The sequence below is a fragment of the Lagenorhynchus albirostris genome, chromosome X, assembly GCF_949774975.1.
Source record: "Lagenorhynchus albirostris chromosome X, mLagAlb1.1, whole genome shotgun sequence".
Taxonomy (NCBI): Eukaryota; Metazoa; Chordata; class Mammalia; order Artiodactyla; family Delphinidae; genus Lagenorhynchus; species Lagenorhynchus albirostris.
The window spans coordinates 48,545,780-48,560,025 of NC_083116.1; the positions used below are offsets into that span (position 1 = coordinate 48,545,780).

The 14,246-nt window shown below is 36.3% G+C and overlaps 1 protein-coding gene across 2 annotated transcripts in view; it reads right to left on the reverse strand.

Annotated features, from left to right (window-relative positions):
* DIAPH2 (diaphanous related formin 2) overlaps positions 1-14,246 on the reverse strand; it is a 786,790-nt gene that overhangs the window by 557,976 nt on the left and 214,568 nt on the right. For both annotated transcript variants that reach the window (XM_060138052.1, XM_060138051.1), the window contains one exon: positions 41-115. In XM_060138052.1, coding sequence (XP_059994035.1) covers positions 41-115 — 75 coding nt within the window. The remainder of the gene's footprint in view (positions 1-40; positions 116-14,246) is intronic.

Here is a 14,246-nt window from a genome sequence, read left to right on the forward strand (position 1 = left end):
AATGTCCCCCATGGTGATTTTTTTTCATGTTTATTCTTACTGTTTCTTGTCCAGAAGCTTTTCCAGCACATCCAACAAGAGTCCAAGACCTTCATGGCCAAAGTTGTTAACCCAGCTATTAAATAAACAAGAAAAAAAAGTATAAATAAGTTTATATAATTAAAACATTAAATATCCCAAATTAAATTTTGATTTTCAGATCTGTTAATGCTGTCTTTATATCGCGTGTCCTTCTTTTTTCCACTCCCATTGCTTTGAGTATTGACTCTATGGGGATGACTCAGAGATCTTTACCTCAATCCCAGACTTCTCTTCACATTTTAGATTGCCCATTCTACAGCACTGCCTTGGTTGTTTCACCAGTGTCGAATACTTAAGCCTGAATTTACAAAGCCAAATTTCTCTTCTCCTATGTCTCTGTTCTCCTAAATCAACTCCTCTTCCATATTCTGATAATACTACTACTATCCCTTGCATCCTTCAGACTTGAAATACTGGCATAATTTCTTGATCCGCCACCTCTTTCACCTTCGCATTTATTCTGTTCATTCATTTAACAAATAGTTATTGAGTTCCCACTAAGTACCAGGCATGTTCTAGGTGATAGAGATATAACTGGCAACAAACTAAGCCCCTACCCTCATGTAGCTTACCATCTACTAAAAGGGAGACAGAGCATAAATAACTAACTATATAATAAAATGTCAATGCTTTGGTACTATGAAGAGAAGTAAACCTTGGCAAATGGAATAAGGAGAGCCAGGATGTTATTTTTTAATGTGTAGTCAGAGAAAGATTATTTGATAAGGTGATATTTGAGCAGAGCCTTGAAGGAAATAAGGACTTTCCTAATAGAGGGAATAAAAGCAAATAGGGTGCTGAGGTGGTAGCTAGTGTGCTTGGAATGTTCCAGGATCTGTGAGGAGACCTGTGTGGTCACAGCTGAACAAGCAGGCTTGGAAGCAAGAATGGCAGGAGATGAAGTCCCATGTGTGACAAAAGACTTGAAGACTGATCACGGAGAACTTGATTTGACTTATTGTCATGACCCTACTCTACTACTACTCTACTTCTAGAATGACTCCCTTTCATTGTCTACCATTCTAATTTAGCCCTAGTTACCTTTCCTTTAATATGGCAGAAGCCTCCCAACTAGGGTCTCTGAGGCATCATTCTTTTCTTTTATTCATTTTATAAAATGCCAGATTACCACAGTCTTCTGTCCAAAAATTTTCTCTGGACTATTTAACACATTTCAAGTCCTGATTCTGATCAAGCCTCAACCTACCTTTCTAGCCTCAGGCCTTAGACCACATGTTCCAATAAAAATCAGACATATTCTCTTTCCTGGAGTCTTCCCTGCATTTCCCTGCTTGACCTCACTTCCCAGAAGGTAACTCCAACTCCGTCTCTCCCAACCCATCAAGGCTCAACTTGACTGTCAATTCCTCCATTAATGTTTTCTTCCTGTAAGTCCTCCATCCAAATGCATTATTTTCTCTTTGAATGCCCGTGTTTGTGCATCTCTTACTACCTGACATTATGATTCATACCACAAGTGTCTTCACCCACCTTTCTGGATTATAAATTCTCTGAAGACTGTTATATGATCTCACTCATCTTTCTGTCTCCCATAATGCTTAGCAGAATGGATTACATATAGTCAACACTAAATATTTTCTAATTAAAATTTAATTAAATTTACTGACTTGTGTGGTTAAGAGAATCAGCAGAATCATATTGTCCAAGAACTTTACAAATGTAAATTAACATACAGCAGGATGCCTGTGAAGCAATAATTAAAATCTATACTCGACATATTTAAACCATGACTATAGATCAATTCCACAGGTTTTAAATCACATTTCATATCTACCTAAGGTAAAGAAGAGACCTAAATTTCTAAGAGACTATCAGTAAGAAATAACAGATCACTGAAGAAAATACATTTAAAAAATAGCTCAAATATTTGGAACCAATCACATCCACAATATATATGGAAACTCATTTTAAACAAATTCTGCTTTAATTCCCACAGAGGAAATGAGAAAAAATCAATACGGCATTGTAATGATAATTGGCAGCAAGCTACTATTCAATTGAGGCATGTAATCAACCAGTACAATGAGCTATTTTCTCTAAAGACTTGATAATCAGTGGGGTGGTAGGAGAAGGAGAAAAGGACCTCAGCTCTCTAAACATAAAATACTGTATTTAATCTATCACAGACAGAAATCAGCAGATATCCTAACAGCAGAAAATACCCTACAGCAACCTTAAAATAACAGAAATTCTGAACAAATTTATATATACAGCCCTCAGTATCTGCTTTGGCATCTGGAAAGATGAAATAATCTATGATTTCCTTAAATTTAACACTCACAAATTCTTTAAAGATTCTAAATTTTACCTGTTTCTTTTTATACCTAGTGCTATTAAAGTTATTAGGATTATTTGCTTCTTGGTCTAGGGAAGTGTTTGATACAAGACCATGATTTCTATTTGTTCACTTGAAATCAGTCACCCACACATCCCAGACTGTTTCAATTTGGGCAGCTGATGGTACTTTGGTTTCATTCAGTGAAAATTATTATCGGAGTGAAAAAAAAAAAGGATACAATCATGAAACCTAAGTGTGAGGAGGCTGGGCCTATTTATTACAAAGTAGGAAGTGAAAAGTCTTAACTGAGAATATGTTAGGGCAATGCACAGAGGAGGACTGGGTAAGAGTCCTCAGAGCTTTTAAAGTAGAGAGAATGGGAGTACAAAAGGAGCCTTTAGCTAGAATAAAATAATTATGATATAGTAGGATGACACTCAAGAGGTGAAGAGGAAGGGGTACAGCTAGACATACCTTTTTTTCCCTTTGTCTTGCCATTTCTCTGTCTTTAAGCATCAAATACTTTGTAGCCTCTAGCCAAATGCTTACTGTCTGTCAGTCTCTCTCTATATACATATATACATATATATATATAGTCTATATATAAATATACATATATTTAGGTTTTACCCAATACAAAAGTGGCCATGAAATGATTAAGTGGTTTATAAACAAAATGTTGGCTACTGTATGTAGGCAGGAATTTTGATACTGCAACACCAGAGTAAGTATAAATCGGTGGTTCTCAAGGTGTGTGTCCCAAACCAGGGGCATCAACAGCATTTGGAAATTTGTTAGAAATACAAAATTCTTGGGTCCCACCCCAGGCCTACTGACTCAGTAACTCTGTGGGTGGAGCCCAGAAATGTGTTTTAATTACTCCTCCAGGTGATTCTGATGTTCACTCAAGTTTGAGAACCCCTGGCATAGAACAATGGTTTGCTGAGAAGTGGAGGAAGCCTTTCTCAAGCAGGACTCCAGGCTCAAAATTCAAGATCGCTCTAAATACTCTCCCAACCATACTGTACATTCCCACTGCCACAGAACAGAGATGAGGAATCCAGTCAAAGCAAGTATATTTGGTATATTTTACAGAGTCTGCCAATTCCAGCTCTGAGTTATGCAGTACTAACTGGAATATCTAGAAGTATAAAAATACAGTTGATCACTCCGTTTAAAATCTGACTCAGATTGCAGAAAAAGATAAAGACATCAATTTTCTGTAGTATCTCAGCTTTGAAATAAGAAATTGCAATTTATCATGGACCCCAAAGTTATAAGAGACACAGAAGCAACAGAGGATAATGAAGAACCAAGCAGCAGAAAAAATGGGCGAGGAAGATGATCTCTTATAATTTCCATAACCACTCTGAACACAAGGTTTTTTTCCCTTTCTTTTTATTGGGATATGATTTACATACAGTAAAGTTCATCATTTTGACAAAATATAGTCATGCAACCTCTAACACAAACAAGATTTGGAACATTTCCACCACACCAAAATATTCCCTCATTCCCCTTTTGTAGTCAATCCCTTTTCCTTACTCCCAGTTGCCTGGCAACCATGTACCTGGTTTGTGTCCCTATAGTTTTGCTTTTTCCAGAATGTCATTAGAAATGGAATCATACTGTATACAGCTTTCAGTGTCTGGTTCCTTTCATTTAACATAAATATTATGATATTCAACTATGTTATTGCATGTATCAGTAGTCCATTCCTTTTTATCGTATGGATATAACACAATTTGTTTATCCATTCATCAATTGATGAATATCTGGGTTGTTTCCAGGTTTTGATGAGTATGAATAGAGCTGCTATAAACATTCACATGTACGTATTTGTGTAAGCATATATTTTCATTTCTCTTGGGAAAATAACTAGGGGTAGAATTACTGGGTCTTATGATAAGTGCATGTTTAAATTTTTAAAAACTGCTTTCCAAAGTGGCTATACCATTTGGGACTCCTTCAGCAAAGTGTAACAGCTCTAATTGCTCCAGATCCTTCAAACACTTCATATTGTCAATTTTTTTGACTTTAGCCATTCCCAAAAGTGTTTTCACATAAAGAAACTGAGAAGCAAAGTAGCTAAGTAACTTGCAAAACATCATTCAACAAGTATCAGTTCTAGGACTCACACCCCCACACCTAGGTCTGACTCCAAAGCCCATGTTTATTTCAATCATACCATTAGAAATTACTAACAGGACCAGTACATGGTTTCCTGTAACATCTGGCTCATGGCTCTAGCAATAACTCATTGAAGAAGAATTAGTGGTTGTTCCAGAACTATATTGGGCTTAAACCTACAAATCTATGTCTAGACACAGAATTACATGTTTTGTATTATTTAACAGCTTACTTCATTCATTTAGGTGTGATAGGTAATTTTCAACCCACGTTTTTCTTGTCTTTCAAAGTCCTAACCTTCATAAGAAATCTACCAAATACTGTCAAAGAAAGACATCTGGAGACTCCAACTAAAACTTCCAATCAAGTTTAGGTACGGCAGCTTATTGGAAAGAACAGAGCCAGATGTAGCTTATACATTTTTTTTTTTAAGATGGGCTATAGCCCATAATCTCATTTCTTGGTATTAACATATTGGTGATTTTATGTTATCAAGTTACCTACGTTAAAGAGTTGTCTTCACATGCTACAAATACATGGTGATATTTGTAACCATGACTTGACAGGGGACCAGGTGGAACAAATGAATCACCCAAACAAAAACAATAGAAAGATCAGTGAGGACAGTTAACATACGAGTGAGCAAGAGTCCAAGATTAGATCTGAACACTGAAAAAGAAGCCAGGAAAATTTTCTAGGGAAGAAGAGGACTGACCCAAAATGAGACAGTATTTTCTGACCTTAGGTATAAAAGGTGTGGCCATATCTATAAGGCAGTCCAACATCCCTATATTGCTCAAGAAGTTAAAAATTGGGCTTTCCTGGTGGCGCAGTGGTTGAGAGTCCGCCTGCCGATGCAGGGGATACAGGTTCGTGCGCCGGTCCAGGAAGATGCCACATGCCGCGGAGCGGCTAGGCTCGTGAGCTATGGCCACTGAGCCTGCGCGTCCGGAGCCTGTTGCTCCGCAACGGGAGAGGCAAAAGCAGTGAGAGGCCCGCGTAGCGCAAAAAAAAAAAAAAAAAAGAAAGAAAGAAAGAAAGAAAGAAAATTAGAGATCTTTTCCCACCTTTACTCAAAGGTCAGAAAAATAAGCCTCCATTCATCAATGGACTATCTCTGTGAGATCGCAGAGTGACATGGTTAAGTGCATAAGCTTTAGAAGAAGATAGATCTAGGTTCCAATCCCATCTCTGTCATATTCTAGCTGTGTTATTTTTGATCGGTTACTTAAAACTTCTAAGCTTTAAAATAGGGAGGAGAATAGTACCTGTACCCCAGAAGGCCTTTGTGACTATTAAATGAAATCGTGCACAGTGAACTTGTATTAAGATATTTCTGAAAATATTAAAAATCAAAACCTTGAATGCTCTTTAAATCTTCTTGTCCAAAATACAGTATGATTTTAGGCATAAATTAAAGACTCCTTTTCAAAAATATTAACACTTAATAACATTTCATCCATTCATTTATTGATAAGTATCTTAATTGTATGAAATATGCAGAAGAATCTAAATAGACACTAAACTTCTACTGATTGATTTTTTGGAAAAGATTTAATAATTTAAATATTTGGCACTCATATCACATCATGTGCTTTCTTTAACTTATTGCTATTATTCAACTTTGTGTATATTCATTACTATATTAATGCTGGCCAATTCACATTGAAATAGACATAGAAATTACAATGGTGGGGGAAGGGGGATACGCAGAGAGAGAGAAGTCTATTTATAGTTCATGCATAATTCTGACAGAAAGATATCTAAATATATCAAGGTTTTAAAACAGAAATCTACCCCAGGCTTTCAGAACTTCTGAGGTCATTATTTTTAAAGGGCCCACTTACACTGATTGGCATGATCAAAGGAAAGAAAATCTTATATTTAATGAAAGTATCAGAGGATCTGTTGAACACTAAGTCCACGAGAAAGCAAGATTCTCCCCTCTCTAGCTCTCCAGGGCAAAACAAAGTGAGGAAAACTCTATAAATGTGCCTATTTTACGAGGAAATGATGTTCTGCTCCCTCACACATAAATGTAAAGGAAAATCCTTCACAGATTCCAAAAACTTCAACCTTTTATCCGTAAGTTGGACATTCAGACTCTGAATTATTTAATTACAGTTCATGTAAATATAACTTAAAATCAGATTAGTGGACGGATGAGTTCAGTATACTATACGCAATACAGATATAACAGGAAGTAGTGACTACATGCACATTTATAATTAGACTGTCCAGATTCACATCTTTCTTTCAAAAGGCTTAAAGATAAAATTAGGAAGTTCTATCATGAGTCCCATAAGCAGTAAAGGCAATTGGTCTCATGTGCCGAAGTCCAATATTAGTCATGTCATCCCTTTATCACTGTTTGTACAGTGCTAAAGGCTAGTATAGAGGGTTATGTGTTTTGTACAAAGAATTTTATTTCTCTCTAATGGTGTTCTATTCCCATGTGTAATCTCATACTACAACCCAAATCACTGGAACATCAAATAAAACGAAGGATAGTCCAGAGTTTCTTGGGGGAATTGATAAAATTGGTAAAATTATAAGACACGAAACAACTAATTCAAAGGGTTGAGGAGACTTTAAAGATGATTGCAAATGGTGTTTACATATTTTAATACCAGGGAAACATCTCATTTTAATACCAATGTTGCCAATGTAATGTTTTCAGTGAAATTAAAACCAAACCTTAGTTATAGGTCCTTATGGAAAGAAAAAGGGTGCTGGGTGATTAAAACTAATGCACAACCCAATGCAAACAGTATCATACCTTCAGTCCACATATCAACATCTCCAAACAGTAGCCAAGAAAAACCTAGTATTTTCAGCCTTTTTAAAGGATAATTTGTTCAGCCAAATCAACTTCATAGATAATTCCACTATCAATAACATACATCCGTGAAAAAGATAAATGTTAACAACAAAAACAACATGGATTTGTATATGCTGTGACTGCCTTGGTCTTAACCAGATAAAAAAATATATATCCACTCAGGTTTGTCTCCATGAAAGTAAATACAATACCCTTGGGCATTTCAATGTCCTTCGAAACCATTCATCATGGTAGATTAGTACATGAACTATTTCTGACCAATTTAGAATATCTATTATTGGTAACACTGCCATTTCCAGACATTTGTACAAAATCCCTTTGAAGCATGATATCCACTGACCACTTATTTCACCTGATTCATAAAAAGGTTGAATATGTCAATTTTCCAGCTCTCAGTGGTTTTGACTTCAGTATTGAAACAGGTTACAATTTCCTTAGAAAACACCAAAGAAGACACTCCATCTTTCCCTATATCCTCTGCTTTTTGCTTAAGAGGGTTTTACCTGGCTGCATTTATTCTCCCCATCAGGTCTCATTGGAAAAATCCTGCTCTGTTTCATGCTACTCACACATTTTTTTAAGAGTTGCTCACAACAAATTGTAAATGCCTGAGTTACATATAAAAATCTCCTGAGGGCAATAGTTTAAGTAAAATTCTCCCTCAAAGGATAAAAGTTTCTTATTTATTAAAATCAATTTCTTAAGCTCTCAAAATTATCAATACTTTGGAGATAGTCATAATGGCTTAAGTCCAAATCTGTTAAAATGCCCAAAAGGCTATCGAGCAAAGAATATTTTCCTCCTCACCCTTCTTTAAAAAGTATTCTTAGAAAAATATAAGAGACAGTCTTAGCCTAATGTAATGATGAAAACAGAATGTACCAAAAATGTGAATGAAATTAAAAATAGAGTCTTTAATCTATAGTAAATAGAGGGGAAGCAGGGAGAAAGACCATTCCAAACATTCAAGCAAAAGCCAGTCATGTTTTAAATTTTCTTCGTATGTTTGAAATTGTGAATATAATTATGTTAGCATACTTAAGTCATCTTCTTAGTGATATAACCAGTCAAACTTATAATAAAATGTTAACTTCCACAAGAAAAATGTATTTTCCTAAGCTAAGTAATAAAGTTAAAATTCTATCACACACTCCACAGGACGTCCAATTTCTTTTAGTAGTGGAATTTTGTTAAAATGAACTTACTCCAGGAAATCACATTCCTAATTTATACACCCTGGAAATGAAAGAGAGCTGACACCAAGTTTATTGTGAATAAGGTTAGAAGTTCTTTGAATGCAAGGAGGAAAACAGAGAGGTATTAGCAGGTACCGCCACACATTTCATTTTTTCCTACACCAATCTGCATGTTATACTAACTGGCTCTGGTGGGCAGCAGAGAAGGTCAGTGAATGCTCTTTCATGGTAACAGGGGTAAGGAGAGTTGAAAGATAATTGCTATTTGATGACTGAACAACAGAAATGCAACAGTCCTTCTCACCTACCAGGTGCAGTTCCAAAAACATATAATTAAAGACTCATTATAGAGTGTGATAGCTATGTAGACAAAGATCAAAGAAATTTAATGTTCCTGAATATTTTTAGCACAGGATAACTGCAACCAAACCACAAAGAACCATTTCTTTGGGTCCTCATGGTGGATGTCAAAAAATCTCAGCAAGTTCAAATGTTTTATTGTCTCAGAATGTGATCCGTAATGGTAAATTTCTGGTCTTTTCTAGTTTATCTTTATATAATATTTTAAAACCCCCTTCCCCTAAAACTGATAAAGATACTATGGAAATTATGTGTGTACCTATATGTACATATGTGCACTCTTAAATATAGTTAAACATCTTAATATATCCAACTTTAATAAATTTTTTCAAAACATAATCATTGAATAATGAACAGTCAAAATCTTTAATAACCCCACATTAAACACCATGAGAATTGTTAAGGCTTATCTAACACAAATTAAACCAAAAAACTCACTATTTTTCTCTTCCACAGTGATATAAATCATCTAAAACAATGACAACAAAACAATAATAATAAACTGTATATGAAATACAGATAAAATCTTTATAGGATTACAATGCAGTATAATAAAGTCCCTAAGAAAGAAATATTAGCCTTCTACTATATTCAACCTGCCTTGCACTCACTTTCAGAAAAATCTAGAAACATAGCTACTCCTAAAGTTACAATATTTGATAAGTCTTTGAAAACATACGAATGCTTTTTAAAGAAAGCATAATGCTTTAACTGCTTAAGTAACTTTGACCTCCTTCAAAAATGCAAGGACCGGGCTTCCCTGGTGGCTCAGCGGTTGAGAGTCCACCTGCCGATGCAGGGGACACGGGTTCGTGCCCCGGTCCAGGAAGATCCCACATGCCGCGGAGCGGCTGCGCCCGTGAGCCATGGCCGCTGAGCCTGCGCGTCCGGAGCCTGTGCTCCACAACGGCAGAGGCCACAACAGTGAGAGGCCCGCGTACCGCAAAAAAAAAAAAAAAAAAAAAATGCAAGGACTTTCTTTTCAATTGGAACAGTTAAAAACCGAAACAGACACAACTTAAATTAACAACAAGGTTTTATCTTCATTTATAAACAAACCTCTATGAAAGAACATGCACTCACAAGAGTAGCTTTACTGGTTGTGAAATTAAACTGTTACTCCATATTGGCTCCTTCATTTTACAGATGAAGAAAATAAAAGAATTTTATTGACTTGTTTTAGATCACAGAGCTTGTTAATGGCAAAACCATGATTGGAATCAATCATTCCTCAGTCCTTACATACCTCCCATTCAACTGTATTATCAACAATTAACAAATATATCACCAATTAGTGGTTACAAGTTTTTTGGTTATTTTCCTTTCATGAAGGAATATTGGATAAAAGTTAAAATATATTCAAATATCATCTGTGTATATTTAGATGTGAAAGCAATACCAGTGAGGAATTTTTTAAAATTATTTATTACGGATTCTATCAAGAAGCAAGGGAAACTTTAGACAATAAACACATAGGGGATATTCAAAAATATACTTTCTTTCTTCTTCCCATATACCAATAAATAAAATAGTTAACTTGCTCAGCACAGATGCAGAGCCCTGCCATATTGCAATTCATTATTATAGATTGTAGACATACCAGTGAAGCACAGATCTGTAAACATCCACTTCAAAAAATGTAGCAATTGTTAGTTGATATTTAGCCTGACACAATAATCAAGTATTAGGAAGCACCTGGAAAAAACGGAGCCATTCAACTTTAATTTGGGAATAATAGTTCTTGGTTAGCCTTACTTGCTTCCTTACCCAGCACTAATGAAGTGGTCAGCCATCGGATTGCTTCCGATGGAGTTCAGAACACAACACCCCAAAATATGGCACCCTGGCATAATGAATATCTTAAGCTGAAGGAGTCTGAGAAAAGGGCAGAACCAAGAAGGTCACTCTGACCTCACTGCTCCCCAACCCAGCCCCTTCTCCCATGAAAGCAGGAGATAAATCTCCCATGTAAAAGTCACCCATCCTGCCTGTATGTACCACGTGAAGGAAACGCATTCTTATCATCCGAGGCAGGGAATTGAGGGCGCAGAAGGCTGTATAAAAAAACTTTGTTAAACTAACCCTTATCATCCTAGTTACTTCTTCACCATTTACTACCCCTAGCCCAAATCCCTTTGTCTTGTCAATTTCTCACAAATTTGTTGTTTCTTTGTCTAAAAGGTATAAAAGCTTCTGGCTTTGTTCAGTTCTCTGGGTCTTCATCCTCTTGTGAAGGCTCCTATGTATATGTAAAAATTCAGTAAAATTTGTATGCCTTTCTCCTGTTAATCTTTGTCAGTTTAATTTTCAGTCACAGCCAGGGACCCTAAGAGGGTCGAGTAAAACTTTTTCCTCCCCTACACTTCCTGCTAACCTCCTTAACTTCTCTATCCCTCTGTGCTTTGCCTTGCTCACTTTGGCTATAACAAACAAACCCAGTGAACAGTGAACTCTTTGCTGGACAATCAGTTCCTCTGTCAATTCCTGTCTGCAAAGGGAATGAGGCCTGAACTAGAGTATTGACAATAGAAACGTAAAAACTATGCAAGAGATATTGCAAATAAGAAAATGGGCAAGTGTGATGAACAAGGAGTCTCAAAGATGACACCAAATCATACACACAGGGCTCAGAGCCAAATCCTTGAATAGATGGACGAGTGCTCTAAGTCCAGAATCATGCTTACCTAAGCTCCACAGTATGTGTTCAGCATGGTGCTTGTATCTCCACAGCACTATTTGATAATTCATATTTATCTAGCATCCCTCCTATCAATGTTTCAGAAATTTCCAGCCACATATTTGAAAAATCCATATGCATGTATAATTTGTTCTTGCCCCTCGAAATTAACTCCTCTATGGCTGTCTCTTCTTAACTTTTATTACTCCAATTTTCCAAGATCATTTGAAAGAGTTGAGAAATGCATGAAGGTGAATGCTTGCATCAAACTACTGTCATCAGCAAACACATGATTCCAACATGTAAAATAAATTCTGTCATTTATAAACAATACTAAATAATAGCAGAAACCAAAATTAATGAAAAGCTCACATGATAACACAGCACAGTGTATCCTGCATTCTATTCCTGGGAGAAAGTAATGATGAGGAAATAAACTGACAGAAGTTTTTTTCAAGATACAAAACATGTCATAAGGTCAGAGAATATCCCTAGGGCAATGTCCCATACCACTTACAATTAAAATATTTTGCCATTTTAATTGATGCTTATAATGTTGACCTCAACAACATTACAAAATTCTTAAACATTTTCTATATCAAAGAAAAATGCTTAATATAGTTTTAGTGCTGGATTCATTTCAGGGTATTCTTATTCTTTGACAAATGTTAATTCACATACGGAAATTTATGATAACTCAATTTTTAAAAATCCATTTAACACTCCAGTTTAGCACTTAGTCTTTAATACTTTTTGATGAATGAATGCTGAATGTACCAATTTAAGAAACGATATCCAGGTAACTCTCTTGGAAGCTGGTGTCAAGGGTGGTATGGTACCATAGCCTTGCCCTAAAAAAACCTATAGCAATACCCAGTATTCAGGCAGCACCCTCCAAAATAGAATTAGACCAAATCTGCGTATTTTCAGTAATGCTGGGTGCTGCAGAACAGACCTAACAAATAGGAGTGGGTTGATTCTGAGCATATGAAGGTTTGAGATTCACATTCATATGGCAGACTACTAAGCTAGCTATCTCACTTGAAGCTGATTTACCTTTTCAAAGTACACTACAATGTTATACTGGCTTCTATGTTCTCCCTTCATGGATTCCATCTCAACAGAAGATTTTCAGGTTTAAACTGCCCGATGTGAGAGGCCATACACCTGCAGCTTTACTGACCAGGTGGGAAATCTCCCCAAATTAGCTGCCCATTATCTAACACCGATCAAACAGCTGGGGCCATAGAGCAAACACTGTTATCTAGTGCACATGGATCTTCTTTCAATCGACTACACAGAATACCTGTGCTCCAGGTGCTAGCTGGCATCTTTCTTTTTTTTTTTTTTTGTGGTACGCGGGCCTCTCACTATTGTGGCCTCTCCCTTTGCGGAGTACAGGCCCTGGCCGCACAGGCTCAGTGGCCATGGCTCACGGGCCCAGCCACTCCGCGGCATGTGGGATCTTCCCGGACCGGGGCACGAACCCGCGTCCCCTGCATCGGCAGGCAGACTCTCAACCACTGCGCCACCAGGGAAGCCCTAGCTGGCATCTTAATTGTGAATTGTCAGCTATCCAGCTCCTATCAAAAGTCCAGCAGAGATGATAGATATTCCAGAGGGAGAGCCTCAGGGACACTACTCAAGTACACCTTGGTAGCAGCTTGGATTATGGGGAAGCTGTATACCAGTACTATTACTCTGGGTCTTTGTAGAAATATCATGACTTTGTGGGTTTTTTTTTTTTTAACTCAAGGCCCCATGGAGGAAATGGACATTCACAGAAATCCTCTGTACTTTATGGAAAACTATCAAAGACTCACTCTACTGTGGTGTTCAATACCCCTCGTTTAAAGAAAAACAAAATAAAATTCTCTGAGTTTAAAATCAGAAAGAATGTCCTTCCCTGAAAAATAAATGCACTGTCATTCATCAGATAACAGCTATGTCTGTCAATACTCTGCCTTTTTTTCCCCTTGGCTATGGGGAAAATTGGAACTATTTTATACTCAAATCACTACCTGACATTGTCCTAGACTTTTTGAAAACTACCACATTCCCACCTTACTTGGAGCTTGTATTTTTACCCTCATCTTAATGGTATTGGGATATCTGCATCTCTTATTGAAAGCTGCAATTGCTTTAGTAATAGTCCCATAATAATAAGTATATAAAACCCTAGTATGTGTCCAAGACCTTTAGTTAAATTAATTCATATAAAGCAAAATAAAAATATCTCAAACAACACATACTTATAAGCTTTTTCTTCCCAAGGCTAGTTTTGAATATACAGAAAATACAATAAAATGCATATAAGATATTTTTAAATGGAAAGAAGTTCACCTTCTATTTAGAAATCCATTTAACTATCGTGCTTAGACTCTGCTGCTAGATTTTATATACCTTTATAATTACATGTCCAGTTACAAGTCTCTAATTATTTTAGACAATTATTATATATACATATTGGTTTTCAAATTTAAAACACATCATTTAAATGAGAAAATGCATTGCCTTGGTGGAGCTTCCTATATAATAATAAAATAAATACCAACATAGGAGCCATCATTTATTCTACTTTAATGTCTCTAACATTTTCTCCAACTGAAACAATACTGCAGAAACCCAAGTCAGTATTTGCTGTTCCTATGTTTTTCTTTT